The 20,834-nt window shown below is 36.4% G+C and overlaps 1 protein-coding gene across 3 annotated transcripts in view; it reads right to left on the bottom strand.

The window, feature by feature from the left end:
• WAPL (WAPL cohesin release factor) overlaps positions 1–20,834 on the bottom strand; it is a 79,695-nt gene that overhangs the window by 5,617 nt on the left and 53,244 nt on the right. For all 3 annotated transcript variants that reach the window (XR_006603278.1, XM_004765782.3, XM_004765781.3), the window contains exons 6-17: positions 20,352–20,504; positions 19,964–20,100; positions 19,164–19,275; positions 16,116–16,343; positions 12,979–13,090; positions 12,519–12,616; positions 11,427–11,503; positions 8,075–8,250; positions 7,318–7,433; positions 6,786–6,950; positions 2,974–3,181; positions 486–574 (exon numbers count right to left, since the gene is read on the bottom strand). Coding sequence is in view for 2 of the 3 variants with exons in the window: in XM_004765782.3 (XP_004765839.1) it covers positions 486–574; positions 2,974–3,181; positions 6,786–6,950; positions 7,318–7,433; positions 8,075–8,250; positions 11,427–11,503; positions 12,519–12,616; positions 12,979–13,090; positions 16,116–16,343; positions 19,164–19,275; positions 19,964–20,100; positions 20,352–20,504 (1,671 nt within the window). In the remaining variant the exon portion in view is untranslated. The remainder of the gene's footprint in view (positions 1–485; positions 575–2,973; positions 3,182–6,785; positions 6,951–7,317; positions 7,434–8,074; positions 8,251–11,426; positions 11,504–12,518; positions 12,617–12,978; positions 13,091–16,115; positions 16,344–19,163; positions 19,276–19,963; positions 20,101–20,351; positions 20,505–20,834) is intronic.

The raw sequence follows: 20,834 nt of genomic DNA, 5'->3' as shown, positions 1-20,834 counted from the left end.
GCGATCCCAGAGGGAAGAAAACACTGCTCTTAAAAAGAAACAGACATGAAGAGGCCGCCTTCTTCTGTTGGACATTATTTAACTAGAAGAGACATGCAGCCAGAGCCAGCATGGGGTCAGGAGGAGACCTACCACAAGACAGTAGGGTTTAAAGATAAAGAGCACATAATATCACTGAGACTATACTTTTCCATCTTACGCCAGCTGAGCATAGGTTTTATATTACGCTTTTACTTCAATGAAAGCCATGTAAATCAATTCATTCATCACTCAAAAACTTTCTCATTAAACTTTTGTTTTGGAATGTACCTTTAAAATCATGAAATTAAAAAAATAAGCAATTATAAAAAAGTTTACCAAATATTTGGAAGTTTTAACATGAGGGGGGAAAATACAGTAATACATAAGTTAATTAGGTGATGGTACAAAGTTGTCACAAGAATATCTTTTTAAGACACATAAAACAATACTGAACTATTACTTACTGGACTCTCCTGGCAGAGACACCCAAGAAGTAGTGCTGTGTATGAGGCCACAATGCAATCCTCCATGTGTTTGCCAGCATGCTGAAGGGCTGAGAATATTTAAACACAAAACTGTAACAGTATATCACCAAAACCAAACAACAACAACAAAACAATCCTACCCAGAACACCAACAATTCTGTTAGTTATCTTTTCTTCAGAACTCCTTAAACATTGATAGTGCTGGGAAAATGGGATATCCACACAAATTAACAAAAAATTACGCAAATGGAAGAGGGACCTTAATATAAAGCACAAATACCATAAAACTCTTCAACAAAAATAAAGGACTAAATCTTTATGACCTCGGGTTAGGAAACCACACCCCTAAACCAAATGTGACAAACTCCGATAAATTGAACATCAAACTTAAAAATTTTGTTTCAAAAGACACTATCAAGAAAGTGAAAAGACAACAGAGATATGTAAATGGGCAAAAAGCATGTGAAAGCATGCTTGACACTATTTATTCAACAGGGAACTGCAAATCAAGTGACATATACCTTCACACCCACTAGGATGGCTAAAATAAAAAAGACGAATAACTATTTGTAAGGATTTGGAGAAACCAGAACCCTTATACATGGGCAGTAGGAATGTAAAATGAAGCTGTTATTTTGGAAAAGAGCACGGTAGTTCCTTAAAATATTAAACACTGAGTTGACAAATAATCCAGCACTTTCACCCAAGAGAAGTAAAAATATATGTTCATACAAAAACTTGTACATGAATACTAGGTCACAGCAGCATCATTCTTAAGAGCCACAGGTGGACACAACCGAACATGCATCAACTGATAACTAGATAAAGTGTGGTACACACTTACAATGGAGTATTTGGCTATGAAAAGCATTTAAGTACTAATAACATGTTACAACATGACTGAACCTTGAAAAGATTAGGCTAAATGAAAGAAGCCAGTCACAAAAGGCTACGTATTATTCCATTTACATGAGAAGTCCAGAAAAGACAAATCTAGAGACAGAATCAGTGGTTGCCACTGGCTGGGGAGGGGAGAACAGAAGGTAATGGGTATAGGAATTCTTTTGGGGGTGATGAAAATGTTCTGAAATTTACAGAGTGCTGATGGGTCGCACAACCTTGTAAATGTATTGAGAACCACTCCATTATTCACTTTAAAAAGGTGAATTTTACCTTGTTACCTGCTGAACTATGGCCCCACTCCTTGCATATGTTGAGCTCCTAATCCCCAGTAGCTCAGGGTTCAACTACACTTGGATAGAGCGTTTAACTAAAGAGGTAGTTTAAATGAGGTCACTGGGGTGGAGGCCTACTCTGTCTGCCATCTCCATAACAGGAAATTAGAAAAAAGATATACAAAGAGGGAAGACTATCTAAAAAGATAGGCAAAAGATGGTCATCTACAATCCAAGCTTGGACAGTCAAGCCTGAGACCAACCCTGACATGCGGATCCTTCAGAACTGTGAGGAAACCCACGTCTGCTGTTTAAGCCACTCAGTCTACAGTACTTCATTACAGTAGTCCTCACAAGCTAACACTTACCCCAACAGAGCTGTTATTAAAAAAGACTGCTAAGCAACCAAAAATATTATGCCAAAGGAAACATGAACACTTAGAAGATGGAACAGCAATTTCTTACAATATCAGAACTAATGCCATTAGTGGAAAAGTGGGCATAAGAGAACAAGACTAGGCTCAGAAAAAGACATTTGCTGGGACTTGCTTCCTAGCTTGGTTGAGGCTAAACATTATTCAATCTTATAACCTGGGTGACAAATGACTATCCTGCAGTAGTTGCATAACCAGTAAATCCAATACCAGTTGTTGACAAGAGATAATAAATGTAACATCTCCGTCAGTGTATTCCTTACTGTGCTTCCAAGCCACGACATACCATTTGAGAACTATTACCGTAGTTTATGATAATAGATCTCAATTTATAAAGTGAGGCTCATACAAGAATCAAAATTTCAAAACTGTAAAAACCTTTAGGAGTCCTATTGTTCAACCACTCTCTTTTCAGGTGATTAAAGAAAGGCCAGAGCAGGAAGAAAAGGCAGACCTTTCCTGCACTGCATGTGTGCCTTCCTCACTGCTAGGAAGCCAGCAAAGAACTCCTATAAGCACTGAAATACTAAAGCTTGCTACACTGAACTAGAGAGGTCATAAAATAATAGCAAGATTATGACAACACATGAATTAAAAATGTTTCAGAAGGAGAAAACAGGGGCGCCTGGGTGGCTCAGTGGTTTAAAGCCTCTGCCTTCAGCTCAGGTCATGATCCCAGGATCCCGGGATCGAGCCCCACATCAGGCTCTCTGCTTGGCAAGGAGCCTGCTTCCCCCCTCTCTCTGCCTGCCTCTCTACCTACTTGTGATCTCTGTCAAATAAATAAATAAAATTTAAAAAAAAAAAAAAAAGGAGAAAACATTCTGAATTTGAATACACGATTTAAAATAAATGTACCTTTATTGAGGTCAAGTTCATCCTCCTCCTCCTCCTTCTTATGTTTCTCTTCCGTACCATCAGTCTTTTCAGTTGATACCCACTGTATTTCTCCACTTGTCTCTTGCCACTCTCCACTCTTATCATGCTGAGTGGTGGGAGCATCTTTGATCAATTCGTCTGTTTTACTTTCTGCCAACTGGGCTGCTCGTTCTCGCTCAAGGAATAGCTGATAAAAATTATTTTTGAAGGTCATTAAAAGAACATCAAGTAACATGTATGCACCCAAATATAAAGTTATGTTTGCTTTTAAGATCACTAACCCTAAGAAGCATGCGGTCTGGTTAAAAGGAGTAAGTTAGGGGTGCCTGGGTGGCTCAGTGGTTTAAGCCTCTGCCTTAGGCTTGGGTCGTGGTCTCAGGGTCCTGGGATCGAGCCCCAGATCGGGCTCTCTGCTCAGTGGGTAGCCTGCTTCCCTGTCTCTCTTTGCCTGCTTGTGCTCTCTCTCTGTCAAATAAATAAATAAAATCTTTTAAAAATATATATATAAAAATATAAGAGGGTAAGTTAATAATAGGAACTTTTGCTCTACAACTGAAGGCAAAAAGGAAAGTATAAATGCTACTGTGATTCAATCAAGTAAACTAAATATATCTACTAATGATACAGGCATTGTTTTTAAGAATGCAAATCTCAACACCTGCCCTTAAATTGCATAATAATGACAGGATAATTCAAGCAAAAAATACCAACTTGATGTATAGCAAATTTCTTAAGCCTGAGCAAACTGAATAAATCAAGAAAGAAAGGACACTAAATAAAACTAATACTGGGGAAAGCAAAATGGCCTCTTCAGAAAGAAATTTAGAGAGATAAACAAGGGGGACTCAGTGGGTTTAAAGTCTGCCTTCAGCTTGGGTCATGACACAAGGTCCTGGGATCAAGTCCCACACCAGGATCCTTGCTCAGCAGGGAACCTGGTTCTCCCCTTGGGTGCCACTCGCTCCCCCTGCCTGTGCGTGAGTGCTCGTCTCTCTGACAAATAAAAGCTTAAAAAAAAAAAAAAGATTCTGTGTCTCCCTCTGCCCCTCCCCACCATCTGCCCTGCGGGCTTAGCTTACTTGTTTGCTCTCTCATAGATATTTAAAAAAAAATAAAATAAAGAGATAAACAAGCACCAGTAAAAATAGAAAGTAAAAGGTCTCAAGAGAACTCAGAACTGGACTTCAACTAATATTATTAACAATGGAAGTACACAATGAAAACTAAGTTAAAAGGCAACCACTGAATTCCTTGCTTTCATGTACTTTATTTTCCTTGTGTTGGTACAGAGATGAATGTATAGAAAGCATTTACTTGTATGATTTGGGAAAAACTCCAAGTTACTAAAAACTACCACCAGCAAAGCAAATGCCAAGTAGATCTCAAAAATTTGCTGAGTATAGAGAACAGTGGTATATAAACTTTAATACCCCTAAAAAACTAAAATTTGAATTTTATATAAAAGTGGTATTAAAATTTCTTAAAATTTAGGGATCTCCAAAACCCCTCTAGAGAATCTATGAGGGCAAAATCAGATCTATACTACTACTGCCTTCTTTCATTTTCTCATAAATGTACAGTGTTTTCCAGGATCTACATACTATGTGATTGTGTTATTGCTCTGATGGCTAATGGAAGGAGTGTCTTTGTTTTATCATTTTCTCAGTTTTTATTTCAAATTCAGTAAATATCAATAGATCAAACACACATAAACAAAAATTCTCTGGAGTCCCCAGTAATTTTTAATACTGTAAAAGAACTCCTGAGATCAAAATATTTGAGAAGAGAATGATGGGGTCCTAGTTATGAATCAGAAAAAGATCAAGTTGTTATGGATTACCTTCTTTCAGGTATTATTAGTTTCAAAAAGGCCAAAAGGATTAACAGGGTAGCAAAGGTTTCAGAAACAATGAAGTAGACAGTTCATTACCAATTCTGAACATATGCAAATTGTCATTTAAAGCCAAGAAATAACAAAGGTACTTAGGAACCTATTAGATTGGCAAAAAATGTTAAAAACTGCAATGCCCACCATAAGAAACAAAAACTCACTTGCAGCTTTTTGGGAGAAGTGTAAACTGAGGAGAGAGACTATGTTTAGTGGCTGGGATCAGGTGTATTGGGGACATCAATTTTTACCTTTTTTGTTTTTAAGTTTATTTATTTATTTTCTACACTCAATGTGGGGCTTAAGCTTATAACTCTAAGACAGAGAGCAACATATCCTCCAACTGAGCCAGCCAGGCACCCCACAGAAGTAGCAATTTTTTTAAAGATTTTTATTTTATTTGTCAGAGACAGCACACATAAGCAGGGGAACAGGAAGGCAAGGGGAGAAGCAGGTTACCCTCTGAGGAAGGAGCCCAATGGCAGACTCGATCCCAGGACCACCCTGGGATCATGACCTGAACTAAAGGGAGATGCTCAATTGACTGAGCCACCTAGGATTCCCTCAATTTTTATTTTTTAAGTTATTTTTTTTTAGTGTTTAATAATTTATCAGTTTCTTATAACATCTGAGACATCAAGTTTTAAATACATATTGATACAATTCTTTTTCTTAAAAGATTTTATTCATGCATTTGAGAGAAAGCTCAAGATCGGGGGTGGGCAGAGGGAGAGGGAGAAGCAAGCTCCCCGCTGAATAGGGAGCCCAATACTGGGGTCCATCCCAGGACTCCAGGATCATGACCTGAGCCAAAGGCAGATACTTAACTGACTAAACCACACAGCCGCCCCCCGACACAAATTTTTTTTTTTCTTTAAATTCAACAGAGAGAGAGGGATCACAAGTAGGCAGAGAGTCAGGCAAAGAGAGAGGAGGAAGCAGGCTCCCTGCTGTGCAGAGAGCCCGATGTGGGGCTCCATCCCAGGACCCTGAGATCAAGACCTGAGCCGAAGGCAGAAGCTTAACCCACTGAGTCATCCAGGTGACTGACATAATTCTTAAGCCAGGAAATTACTCTACAGATATACTTTGAAAAGTATTCCCTCACCTGGGAAAGGGGAAAGTTATGGCCCAATATTTAGGAACAAAAAGTACTAGACAGAGATCAGACCAAAAAGTAAATGCTTGAAGGACCTGAACTGGATAGGATTGGGGCTGGGTCTTCACTCCTAATTTGTTATTAAAAATCTTCTGAGGGGCACATGGGTGGCTCAGTCGTTAAACATCTGCCTTTGGCTCAGGTCATGGTATTGGGGTGCTAAGATCGAGTCCCACATCAGGCTCCCTGCTCAGCAGGAAGCCTGCTTCTCCCTCTCCCACTCCCCTTCCTTGTGTTCCCTCTCTCAATGGCTGTTAGTAAGTAAAATCTTAAAAAATCTTTTGGGGTGCCCGGGTGGCTCAGTGGGTTAAAGCCTCTACCTTCAGCTCAGGTCATGATCCCAGGGTCCTGCCCCACATCGGGCTCTCTGCTCTGTGGGGAGCCTGCTTCCTCCTCTCTCTCTGCCTACTTGTGATCTCTGTCAAATAATATAAAATCTTAAAAAAAAAAAAAAATCTTTTGATTCATCAACAAATACGCTTTGTTTCTGCTTTTCACTAATAATGCCTAAGGAGTGATTATTATTACAGTTGAACTGTCATTGGAATAAAGTAAGGAAGGGAATAAATTCTAAGTCAGTGTGCCTCTCAGTGAACTGGTAAGGGTGAGAGAGAGACAGACAGACACACACACACACACACACACAGGGAGGAGGAAGGGAGAGGCAGGGAAAGGTGCAACTGATGAACAAGTTGGACAATCCACAAACTGAAGGTGTTCGCTTGTTTTGAAGTTGTTACTTACCTGCACTAAAGCCTGAACGGCATGAATTTGTCCAGCTATCCTTAAACTATCATCTCCTTCTCCACTACAGAAGGAAGAATCAAAAGAACATGATGTTTCCATGTTGACAAGACAGTGCCGATTCCGAGCACTGTATTCCACTAGATTTATCAGTAGACCTAAGCCCTACAAAAATTAAAATATGCATATTACCACAGGTGAGAATTAAAAGCACATCAACATAATACATGTAACTTCCGCTGACAGCTAGAAACTTAATGTTCTACCACCCACTAAATGGTTAAAAACCAGTATGTAAGATAATGGTCTTCCCAATGATTTCACCGCTTCTTAAAAATCATTACTTTAGTTCTTATACTTTTAATTTTTGCACAGAAACCTTCACAGCTTTCTTTTGTACATTAAGGTGTGTTCACAAGGAATCCAGTGAAATCCACAATATATCAAATAGTTGTTTCTTAAACCCCAAACTAAGAAGTTTATCAACTCAATAGATCAAATACTGCTTTCTGAAACAGTTACTCCAACTCACCAGCACTCGAATATCAAATCTCTGCTCCTGAGGTAGGTACTTTGGAACCTGAAGCACACAGTTCATTGCTGTGCCAATCAAGCCATCCTGTTCTCCTGTTTTGGTGCTGCCCCACTCTGAAGTAAGAAATGTTAACAATGTGAAAATTGTTACTGATTCTTCTATGTGATACTAATAACCAATATTCATTAACATAGAACTTAAAGGTTAGAAACATGTAGCTACTTCTTTTTAAATTTTTTTTTTTAAAGATTTTATTTATTTATTTGACAGAGATCATAAGTAGGCATAAAGGCAGGCAGAGAGTGGGGGAAGCAGGCTCCCCGCCCAGCAGGGAGTCTGATGTGGGGCTCAATCCCAGGACCGAGATCATGACCAAGCCACCCAGACGCCCCAGAACTTTTTATTTATTTGAGAGAGAGAATACAAGTGGGCAGAGCAGCAGGCAGAGGAGACGGAGAAGCAGGCTCCCCATGGAGCAGGGAGCCTGATGCGGGGCTTGATCCCAGGACCCAGGGATCATGACCTGAGCAGGAGGCAGCTGCCCAACCAACTAGGCTCCTGGGTGCCTCCGTACAGCTACCAGGCTGGTCCTAAAAATATTAACCCTCAAAGTAGTTACATCTATACATGAGTAAGTGAATTATACGATGGCAATTAAAAAATCACTACATTAAGAAACAAGGGGAATAACTTGTTTTTACATGTAATATATAAGCTTTCAGTGAAAATACATGTAGAAAATTAAATTACTTACCATTATCATTAGTTAAATTGAGCAACACCCCAATGATGGCCCTCATGCAGTCTTCAACTGCTTTGCCCACATGGTTGGTTACATTCTGGTGAGGCAGAGGCTTACTGTCAGGTAAGCATATACTGTTCTCAGCACGGTTATACTGCTGAATCAATCCTTCACAATGCTGTAATGCTCTTAAGAGAAACAAAATATAGACTATTATGCTAAACAAAATTAGTTATACTAAGAATTTCTATTTACTTGGACCTTAACATTTTAAATCTCTCATAAATGCTGCAAAGTTAATTCCTCTTTCTACTCCAGAAGCTATAATGTATAAACTATTCAGTCATATACCAAATGTGTCTAATAACACACTGCTAAATTTTGAGAAAACTTGATAATTTTAATTTTTCTAAGGAAAGTTAAAATTATGAACTCATTGCAGAAGTTTACATCTGTACTACTTTAAGTTGTTCCCATTTTACCAATCTGTCCAACAAAACAGACCGACCATCATCCCTCCCCACACAAGATAAAACCTATAAGAACTAACACTGGACATTTCTGAATCTCATTCAGATGTTTTTCATTTAAGATGCAAGCTCTTAGCAGTACAGTGTATTATTTATGTTAATAATGCATAATAAATAACCATAAATATATGGTATTAAATACTTCATCAACATTAGAGCTAATCATGTTTTTAAACATGAGGTCATTTAACTGACCTGTCTCCTGGCAGCCACATAGGGTATCAGCTACATCCCAAGGATTCTCAAGCTGCTATCCAAAATAACAAGGAAATGTAATCCTTAAGTGACTCTAGTATTTCTGAAGCCTCTCTTTAAATCACCAGATCCATTCACTTAAAAAAGTCTATTAGACACGAAGCTGACTCAGTTAGTTGATTCCTTATGTACTATATACACCATACAAATCCCTTAAAGAAAACTGCACTATATCTAATGCCTCTCTAGCCTCTCCTTAAAATGTACCATATGGTTAGGAAGGTGTTTCTCATGTCTAATATAAAATAACTTGGTGTTTAGATGTTTGAAGATGTTAGCCAGAACTACCATGCTGTTATTGTTAACTGCCTTTAGTAGTAATGAACTAAATCACAGTCTGAGTTGGTAAATGAGGGAAGAATAACAGGGGTGTACCATTTTAATCTTTCAATATGCTCTCTCTGCATTTATCAGGGTCCTACTGAAAAGTTCAAAGAGCCAAAAGAGTGATATTTCACACACATCCAATTATGACCTCCACTACCACTTCTAAAACATCTGAGATGAAAGAGATGAAAACTGTCGTATTAAATACCTCCTTTTGTTTCTTTTTTTAAGATTTTGTTTATTTGACAGAGAAACAAGCAGAGAGAGCAGGTGGCAGAGAGAGAGGGAGAAGCAGTCTCCTACTGAGCAGAGAGCCCGATGTGGGGCTTGATCCCAGGACCCTGAGATCATGACATGAGCCGAAGGCAGATGCTCATCCGACTGAGCCACCCAGGCACCCCTACCTCCTTCTGGAAGATACCTGTCAGGGGTCATAAAGTATATGAGAGACATTTTAAAAGAAATAAACTGATTTAACTTGCAAATTCTTGGTAAGGGAGGATAAAACTCTGGTATCAAACAACTAGAATACATGACTTAAGGGCACTAACTGTGATAGAAAATTTACAAATATAAGGCAAAAAAGGAGAGGGGAAACATACAGATCTATTGGAAACTAAAGACTACCAGAAATTTGAGACTATTGGAAACCTGAATACTGACTGGGCATATAATATTAAGCAATCAATAATTTATAAGGTATGAAAATAGTATTGTGGTCACATCTTTTAAAACAGTCTCTTTTGGGGCACCTGGGTGGCTCAGTGGGTTAAGCCTCTGCCTTTGGCGCAGGTCATAATCTCAGGGTCCTGGGATTGAGCCCTGCACTGGGCTCTCTGCTCAGCAGGGAGCTTGCTTCCCCCCCCTCCCCGCCCCTTCTGCCTACTTGTTCTCTCTCTGTCAAATAAATAAGTAAAATCTTTAAAATAAAATAAAGAGTCCTCTTTTTAAGAGATTATATATACTCAAGTACTTAATGAATTATATAAAATCTGTAATTTGCTTCAAAATAATATAGAAAGGTTATGAACAGGGTTACAGATGGAAACAGATCGGCCATGGGTGGTGATTATTCAAGCTGAATGGCCTGTACATCAGTATTTATCATACTGTTTTGTCTATGTTTGAAATGTACCAAAATAAGAGATTAAAAAAACAGATGAAGTTGAGTCAGGCTACACTGGCCTTCTGATATTATTCCAAGGACTTTGGATACACATTCAAAGACCATAAGAAATCAGAGATTTGGCATTTGGGATTATTTTTCAAAAGTTAAGCCACTGTGGTATTGTGTTGGATAGGCTGGAAGCCAGAGAACTAGGGCAGAAATATCATGAACTAGGATGGAGATACCAGGAAGAACCTGTTGTACTAAGCTCGAGCCAAGATTGGAGTCAGAACTGGAAATTTTACATGAACTAAGGTGATGGCATTAGCCTGATGTCATGCAAATTGGGGAGAGAGAGTGAAATAGGGGGACCTGCATGGAGATCTGGAAAAATAGGTATGAAGGACAGAAGAGGGTTAGTTTAGAAGAGGTCATTTACAATAAAAATAAGGATTAACACTTAGTTCTTACTAGGCTAAGAACTGTTCAGGCCTTTACATATATAAATACCTTAACAGGTACTTTACACAATATATGAGACATTTAAACATCATTTAAAATATTTTAAAATATGTAAAATTACACATACACATAATATTTAACAAACATATCTTTTAAAATTTCATAAATAGTTTAACACATATTAGCATATATATGATCTCTTTATTGTGACAACAACCTCAGGTAGGTAAATGTAATTATTACCCCCTTCTGAAGAACTTGTAGCAAGTGAATGACTTGCCCTAGGTGACAGGGCTGGAGTCATGAAGGTGGGATCCACATTTACTCATTCAGGCTCCAGAATGTATACTCCTAACTTTTGTACTATACTGTACTAGTTCCCAGAACTTGACAGAAGTATTTTATGAAAGAAGGCGAAGCAATCATATTTCCTTTATGGTCAACTCAAATGCTTTAATATCATGATACATGTTTTTTAAAAAATTATTCATTTTAGAAAGCCGAGAGAGCAAGCACACAGCAGGAGGAGCAGCAAAGGGAGAGAAAGAGAAAAATCTCAAACAGACATCCTGCTGAGTGTGGAGCCCAACATGGACCTCGATCTCATGACCCTGACCAGAAACTCAGAGTTAGATACTTGATCAACCCCAATTAACAGCATGATTATTTAAGTAAAACTTACTTAGCCGAAGAAACAATGAGTTGTGAATCTTTATATGCTATCAAGTAGCTTTGATTCTCTGGATTATGCACTGTTACCTAAAAGGGAAAAATTTGAAATAATTGTGGCATCCATAATTTTCATTCATTCACATATAATATATATTCTTTGTACTATTAAAGACAAAAAATATAAGAATCAGCCCTTGTCATCTAAGGGAATAACCAACATGTTCCCAGATTTAAAATACGAGAGCTATTCCTTTATTACAAAATCAAAAAAACACTGTTAAAATTGCTTGCTCTTAAGTAACACATTCTGCACTACACATTCATGATCATGAATTACCAATCACTCTGAATGTCAGAAAAGAGCAGTTTCTAACTTAGAAACTAATAAAGTCCTAAGTGGGTTCATTTAGAATAAAAAAATGGTATCTATTTAATCTGAGGCACTTGAAGCACTCTAAAAGCTTTAGAAAGAACAATTTTCAATTTTTTCTTTTCAGGAACTTTTAATTCTCACTAGGTTAATACCAAAGATGTTTCAAAAAGTACGTTACTAATCCAGTCTGGTCAATACACAATCTATTCATTCTGAAACACACCGGCAGCATAACTTGTAACCCTACACTGAACTCTGTTAAATCATTCATAAAAGTCAAATTAACAAATATACTTATAGCACACACAGTTCAAGAGTATCATTCCTCAAAGCCAAATATTATCATAAGCTGTGATTATAAACCATGTGACCCAAACAGCTAAATCAAGGAAATCCTTACTAATTAAAAAACAAAACCTGACAGCTCTTAACTATCATTTCCCACAAACAAGTTAATATATTTAAGAATTCCACATTAAGGGAAGAACAATAACCTTTTGAAATAAAAACAAACTTGACATGCAAGGTTTCCCAAAGAGTGACGAAACACATAAACTAAACTGATTATTTAACTTGTTCATTAACACTGGCTGCTTAATTGGTGTAACAATTTCAATTTGGATTAACAAAAGTAAAATTTTGGGGATACTTAATGTAAAATATGATAGTCTCCCACACACAATCATAATTAAATTAAACAACTTTCCCAACATAGTTGTCCATACTTACACTTTCTAAAACTCGTAAACATCTCTCTGCTCCCCATAATGAGGCTACCAGTTTCTCTTCATCTTCGTCTCTACTTAAATGATCCACACATTCTTTCACTAGGAGAAACGAAATGGATATAAAATTAGCAGGTCTCATCACCTCAATATCTATCCCCTTAGCTAACACTAAAAGCCATCTGTTCACATATGAAGTATGCTGGAACCTCTCTGAACATTATTTATTCTAAGTTTTATAAAACTCTGTGATGTTGAAATACATGAGCCTTTTATTATAATTATTTCCATAATTCTCCAATATCAAAGTGCTAATGGCCTTTCCTTCAAAAGTTCAAGATTTGCAAGATGCTCCTAAAGAAGATTTTTTAAATCGATGCAGTAATTTTTTGAAGTACATACACAGAATATTTTCTTCAGGTTAAAATTAACACATAAAAATATTATACGTGTTTATGTCATACCTTTATCTACAATATGATCCAGACCACCCAAAAGCCGGAGTTCTTCTTTAAACCAGTCTCCTGCTCGTTTAGAAGTAAGGGACAGCAAGGTCTCCATAGCTAAATGCCCAGTCTAAAAATGAGAGGCATCATTAATAAATACTGACTCTTAACAAAAATTCTGAGGCAATACTTCTAAGAGACTATTTTTTGGAAAAGTTCACTGCATGCTACCAGCCCAGAGTATTCTTTATAATATAATATAGCTTTTATAAGTAAAACTGAACTAATGTCTATCAAAATAGTCTTTAAGTTAAATACTTTTAACCACCAGCTTGTTTTCACAGAGAAAATCCTTATTAAAAGTAGTCTACCATTTGTCAATTCAATAAAATAAATGGTGGTACTGTTTGGTCTTTGGTACAGAGGCACAGATAGGACTGCTAAATCAAAGTGCATATATATGAACTATAAATCACTATACTAGATTAACTTAATTACAGGAGTAAAGTTTGTACATACCAGAGGCCCTGAATCCAGTGGCACTAGTTATCACTTTACATTTTTGCCAAATGGTTAAAAAAAAAGATACTGCTTTGGTTTGAGTTTTTCAAACTACAGGAAACTTACACATTTTTTCCCACATATTTATAAGCTAACTGTATTTCTCCAAAAGTGAGTCCCCCGTCCATTATTCTTTACTTTCCTTGCAAAGTTCCTTGTTTTTCTTATTATTCCATGTATTTCCTTACCTATTCTGAATAAAAATCCTGTTACTTTCAGGGTTTCAGATTCACCAGTCTTAAACTTTGTGTGCAGGGTTGGCAACTTGGATATACATCATGTGGCTATCATGACAAAATTATATATAAATAATGATTGAGGAGACCACCACTAGAAGCAGCACAGAGCAGTAAAGCTCAAAGTTACAACTGGACTGGAGTTTTTCTTTCTCTTGATTTGCCTTTAATCATTATTTTTCTCTCTTACTGTGTTTCCTTTTAAAAGCATGGGACACCCACCAACAAATTACAGTCTGGTTCCTGCTGCAATAAGGAATATCAGCATAACAAAATTAGAAGGCTGATAAGACCTGGTTTTCTTTCCAAAGCTTTTATCCTTTCAAAGATACAAGTTTACATTAAGTCCTCCTGGCCTATCTAGAACTGAAGACAGATACCGAGAAGTGAGAAAAAACAGAGCTTACCAGCAAAAATCTTAGTATTATAGATTTAGAAGAGATCTAGACTATGTTAGTCTATTACACACACACAAAGGTGACAAATAAAGAACTAGAAATCATCACTACAGAAAGATTCCATTTTGCCCAATTCTTATTCTAAATCCCTGAAAAAGTAATTTAATAAGATCAATTCAGGTATATTAGCTCAAGACTCACTGTAGTAATAAAACTGAAGCCTAATGAGGCTTTCTTTGTTAAAGAAGAAAGGGGACAGTAATTTGAAATTAATATAGCAAAAAATCTTAAGTTTGTATGCTAAAAAGGGATTTTAATTTGTCTTCTGTCAGCATAAAAAGGGCTGTCTGATGTTTTAGGCTATATTCATAAAGCCTACTCATAAGCTAGCAATTAAAAATAGCCTACAATTCAAACATTTTATATGAAAACTGGAATAGTTCTCCAAGAGTTAAAGCACAAATCATTAATCAGAATACTAATGAGCAACTGTTAACTCTCAGTCACATGAATTATAGATGAAAACACTATAATATTTTAAATTATCTTCCCATGGCACATCAGGAATAACAATGTATTTCAAGGAAGAAGTAATTAATAAAAATCCAAAACTGATGTGTAGAGGGACAATCACTGTACAAAACAATGTCTACTGTAAGATTTAAAACAAATAAAATATTCAAGACTAGCTGAAGTTGGGAGGAAAAGAGGCATCCTAAAATTAGCAACTGTGTTCTGGTTTTAATCATGTAAGTAAATGACTTAACATGATATAAGAAAGTTACTATACTGTTATTTACCATCCTAATAAATTTATCAAACCACAGAGAAAATTCAATGGACAAGTATATATATTTAACAGCAAATGCCTGGAAAGAATCTATAAAATGTTGAATAACATAGGAAACCCCTGCAAAAAAGGTATACTTATTCAATGATGCAGCAAATAAAAATTATCTCAAATTTATTCTTTTGTATCATTAAAAAATCTGTATATGCTATAAAAATGTTAAAAGAAAATAAATGACAAAATATATATTTACAAATATATTTCAATTACAAATATATTTTAAACATAGTATACAAATAGTCTGGTGAGGTACAATCTGATCATCTATCCACCATCTGAGCTATTTTTCCAACTTTAATGTACTGAATACATTCAATTCTGCATCTTGCCTTTCCCCTCAAGCCCCACTTTACACAAATATCCTATTCTACCTTAATTAAACAGAGCAATACCCCTAAGTCATAGCTGGCGAGCACAAAGCACTCTCTAATTTTTGAGGTAAATGCTGCAGTTTTCAGTTTAGTAGGCAGTAGAAAAAACAATATTTATACAGTTTTAATACTGGGAATATCTGAAAGGTTATATATAAGCAGATAATTTTATTTTTTCAAAATGACAAGACCAATTATCTTCTTTGGTCTAGTAACCTGTGGGGATATTACTGATTCTATAAGTAAAAAAAGCCAGAGGAAAGGAAAACTGTAATCAACCAGAAACAACACAGTCATCTAAGAGTTACTACTGGCCATGACCCCAATATTACTATAGCCATCGCTCCAGGAAAGGCAGGTGCCTAGGAAACTTCCTTCTGAGTTTTGGGCCCTTGAAGAGTTATTCAGACACCTTGAGATACTCTGGAGTAAGTGAATACTCAAATGGCCCTCAGAAATCCTCTGAATCTTTATTCCTGACGCCTACACATACACCCCCCAAGGAAAAAAGATAGACAAAATGCAGTAGAAAATTTGGCAAAAAATCTAAATATAGATGGACTAATCCAGGAATTTCAGACACGGAACAGAATTATCCTCAGAACTGAACCTTAGAAGAACTTGCCCAATTGTTGACCAAGAGGTTAAATGACTTCTCCAAAGTCACACATCTGCTAATGTACTAATGTAAAACTTTCTGAAAGTAATTTTCATTTTACAGTAGAAAGAAGAAACCCACCGTTATATTTTCTAGATCAAGATGCTTGTTGTGTACAGTTTCACAGAGCCTTCGAATTTTTTCTTTGATTTTGTTCATGTCCTTTTCATTCAATAGCTTAGCTGAAGAAGCATCTTGTTCCAGTTCTAGAAGTCGAATCATGAGATCTAGGCTAGCTCTATCAAGATCCATGTTCAAACGATCTCTACTCAGTATGTACATGAGGGCAGCTGTACAAAGGGACAGATTCTTCAAAAGATAAAAATAAAAGTTAATGTGAGCAATTGGTGACAATTTCAGTTAGTATGACTGTTCTGACATTTGTTCACATGTTGGAAGCCTTGAACATGTTTCATTCAGTGAAAATCCCCCCCTTTGAATACTCTAGGAAAATATCCATTAAATAAAGCTCTGTTACTTAAAATTTTCCTTTCTAGAGATGTTCCCCATAACAATGCTGCAAACTAGAAGAATGTGAGTGGAATTACATATTTTTTTAGCCATTCTGTGATAAGAGTTTAAAGAACATTTTTTCCTAGCTATGCATACATACACACACACACACACACACACAAAACCATGTTTTACACTATATTTCACTTTATTCTTTATAACTGATAAAGTTGAATTTCAATTCTAAATCAGTAATATGTATCTTAAAATCAGCATCAGACATAGCTTTTTTTCAATAAAATAAGCAGCTGAGTTTGTGTCAGAAATACAAAGCTGGGATGTTCAAATATACATATTTAGATTCATTTCTTTAAAATAAATCCATCAGGTCTGATTGAACCAATTTTTTAAAAAACCATTAATATAATGTGCTCTTAAAATCATTTAGATAGGGGGCACCTGAATGGCTCAGTTGGATAAACGTCTGCCTGCAGCTTAGGTCATGATCTCAGGGTCCTGGGATGGAGCCCCGCACTGGGCTCCCTGCTCAGTGGCAAATCTGCTTCTTCCTCCACCATTCCTCATCCCTGCTCGTGATCTCTCTCTCAAAAAAAAATTTTTTTTAAAAAGAAAAAAAAAATCATTTGGGTAAGATAGTTAGCATACTCTGCTTATAGTACTAAAATCCAGGGTACTGAGGTAATATATTTTAGGTGAGCATTACATAACGAAATGGTCTATGTTGGGATAATCCAACATTTGGAGTATCTTGTACTTAACACTTATTTCAATGCACAAAATATAAATATCTAAAGATTTTTTTAAAAAGATTTATTTGAGAGAGAGCGAGCGAGCGAGAACAAGCAAGAGGGGGAAAGGGAGAAAGAATCTCAAGCAGACTCCACACTGAGTGCAGAGCAAACACCAAGAGTTGGATGCTTAAAGTGAGTGCACCACCCAGATACCCCTAAAGATTTAAACTCTGAATCCCCTAACATGGAAAAATTTCAGTCTAGGTGACTAGTTAAATGCTTACAAAGCAAATTATTTTTTGAAATCATGATGTCACAGTACAGGCCTTATGAGATCCACTGCCCCCAAGAGCACACACTAATGCCTTGGCCCTTTCCTAACTGTAATAAAGCAAATTAATTCTTAAGTCTATTCTCTTCCCCCTCATTGTTCTGTATCTGATATAACTTGACAATGGGATTATACTCACTCAGGGTTAAGTACACTGCTTTCAATTTCAGAAGATTCAATATTAGGGATGCCTGGGTGACTAATTTGGTTAAGCATCTGCTTTCGGCTCAGGTCATGATCCCAGAGTCTTGGGATCGAGCCCCACATCGGGCTTCCTGCTGGGTAGGAAGTCTGCTTCTCCCACTGCCCCTCACCTTACTCGTACTCTTCCTCTCTCTCAAATAAGTTAAAAAAAAAAAAAGAAGAATTAGAAGAAGGTGATTCAGTATTAGACTGTGTCACCTAATCTGCATTTGGAACATAATTTCCTTAAACAAAAATATAATAAAGTTGTCTGAAAATACCACTAATGATAATGGTTAGTACTGATTCTTTTTGAGATTTATTTGACAGAGACATAGCGAGAGAGGGAACACAAGCAGAGGGAGTAGGATCGGGAGAAGCATGCTTCCCACTGAGTAGGGAGCCCAATGCAAGGTTCAATCCCAGGAACCTGGGATCATGACTTGAGCCAAAGGCAGACGCTTAATGACTAAGTGACCCAGGTGCCCCAGTAACGATTTTTTCCCCAACATCAAAAATGTTAAACCTGACTTTTATTACAGATACTTGATTTTTAAGAGATTAGGGTCAAAGTCATAATGAAAATGAGAATTTTGTTTCTTTTCACAATGGGCTAGATAGAACTAGATTCAACATCCAAACAAAAAGTTTTTTTAAATCTTAATTTCAAACTATTTTTTCATGCTATTAATATCAAAGAGTTAAAAAAAAGGGGTTTTTTTGGTTTTTTTGTTTGTTTGTTTTTTTAAAGTAGGCTCCATGCCCAGTATGGAGCTCAGTGTGTGGCTTGAACTCACAACCCTGAAATCAAGACCTGAACTGAGATCCAGAGTCATTTATACTTAACCAACTGAGCACCCAGATGCCCCTAAAAGATTTTTTTCAGCACTTAATAATTTGAGGAACTCAATATTCACAGAATTAAATATCCAGTATAATATGGTGTGTTAGGTGTGGTAACTGATGTTTTAATGGTATAAATTGACAATAATATTAAAAGAAAGAAGTGTCAGGAGAAAATAACCTTGAATAATATATCAAAAGCAAAAACTTCTGGTATTAACCTCTATATATTTAGCAAATAAAACTCAACCCATAATTAGGAAATAATCATATATGAATATCCAATGAAGATATTTTTTAATAGCCAAATACACAAATTTTTTAAAAAGAAGTCCACTTCTTTTGTAACCATGAACTAGCATATTTAAATATGGGGGGAGGATAGAGAAATGCAAGCAGACTCCCTGCTGAATGCAAGTCCCATGCAGGGCTCCATCCCACGACCCTAAGATAATGATCCAAGCTGAAATCAAGAGTTAGGCACTTAACCGACTGAGCCACGCAGGCACTCCCAAATACACTATAAATTTTAAATAATGCTTCCTAATCCCAGAAACTTAAGAATACCTGATGGTGCTGGGAATCATCCAAGGTTTTAAAGACCATTGCTACCATTCCATGTGCTCTCAGGTGCATTCGAAAACTGGGCATGGCACATTTAGTAGCCAAGCTAATAACACTAGGAGAAAATAGACTACATTAGGGAGGGTACTGAAAATAGTGCATTAGTTTTTTGTTTATGCAATATCAAAACAAGCAAATGGGGAAGGGTGAGGGTGTGTGAACCCACTGCCCATATGGATCACAATATAAAACACATGCGCAAACTGAATTATTAAAAACCTGTTGATGCACAGTGATTAGTATAAATATAAATAACACATAATCATCTTTGATGTAGTCTTTATACCACTCTTGCGACCTTTCATAATGCTTCTGATACATGAAGACTACAGATAACATTTGATTGGATATATTCCAACTGACTGGATAATTCAATCAAATTAAGATAATTCAATCCACTATAGTATGCAAAAGATGATCCAAATCAAAACATGCTTAAACATATTTATCATGTGTCTGAAATTTGGGGCTGAAAAAGAACTTAAGATTTGTTAGTATAACACTTCATCTGTAAAGTGAAATCTATACTATGCTAATGAACTACAATCATCCAACTTTCCTTTGTCCATGTAGAATCAAACCCCTTAAAAGAAATCAACCACATTGTAACTTATTTCCACCCCCTATAAACTATAGTTATGATAACAAAATAATGGTAACAAAATGGTTGGCTCTATCTGGCAGGAAATATTCAGTAAGCTAGAGGATGCATACATTTATCAAATATAAAAATAAGATCTCACCTAAGGCAACGTGTGTTTAGAGGCTGAGTGCTCTTTAAGCCACTTAACAGGTATTCAATATCATCAGTGAACTCTTGATTTTCACCAAATTCCACCACATCATTGAAGTGCTTCACATGCTGAACAACAGTATACAACTGCCAAGAAAAGATAAGTCCACTTCTTTTTTAACCATGAACTAGTATATTTAAATCTACAGGCTTGCAGTACTTCATTTAGAAGTGTATAAAACAGTTCATTATACGGCAACTAAACGAAAAGTTTTAAAAAACATTAGATAAGTACTAGGAAAGGTAAGTTCATGGATATCTGTTCAAGACATTAAAAGGCTAAATATTACATATAAAAATCTATCCACATGCAGTAAAAACTGTATATGGCTGCTTACTTCTTTGTCTTCTTTTCTGCATTTCAGTGCAGTAACTATATCTTGGTAGGGCTGAGTAGGTATTGTCACAGTTTTTATCACTTTGGGTGGTGGTGCAGGAGCCTTAAAAACTCCATCATCTTTTTGATTTGGTTCCTTTGAAGACAGCCTCACCTATTAATAAAGGTATTAAATTATTGTTCTAAATAAATATATAAAAATAGTAACAGCTCATCTACCTAACAAATTTGGCTTTTTAAAAAAAGTGGGGCAGGGAGAGGCCTCTGAAATGTTATAAGAGCTACTTTAAAATTCTATGCACTACTAGGTAAGACTCACAAAAGAACCGCTCAGGAATTCCTTCTGGTCTTTTTAAACCTCACATTTCATACATAGTTTGCTTTTTGTCTCCAAGACCATGAGAAGGAATAAAGAACCACAATTACACACATAAATAGCATTGATAAAAAGTTAGGAACAGGACAAGAAAACCACAACAGATAG

Source organism: Mustela putorius, unplaced genomic scaffold (genome assembly GCF_011764305.1).
Source record: "Mustela putorius furo isolate JIRA1106 unplaced genomic scaffold, ASM1176430v1.1 tig00003909_pilon_pilon_pilon, whole genome shotgun sequence".
NCBI lineage: Eukaryota > Metazoa > Chordata > Mammalia > Carnivora > Mustelidae > Mustela > Mustela putorius.
The sequence above is the reverse complement of the archived record's forward strand: the minus strand, read 5'-3'. Positions and strand labels throughout refer to the sequence as shown.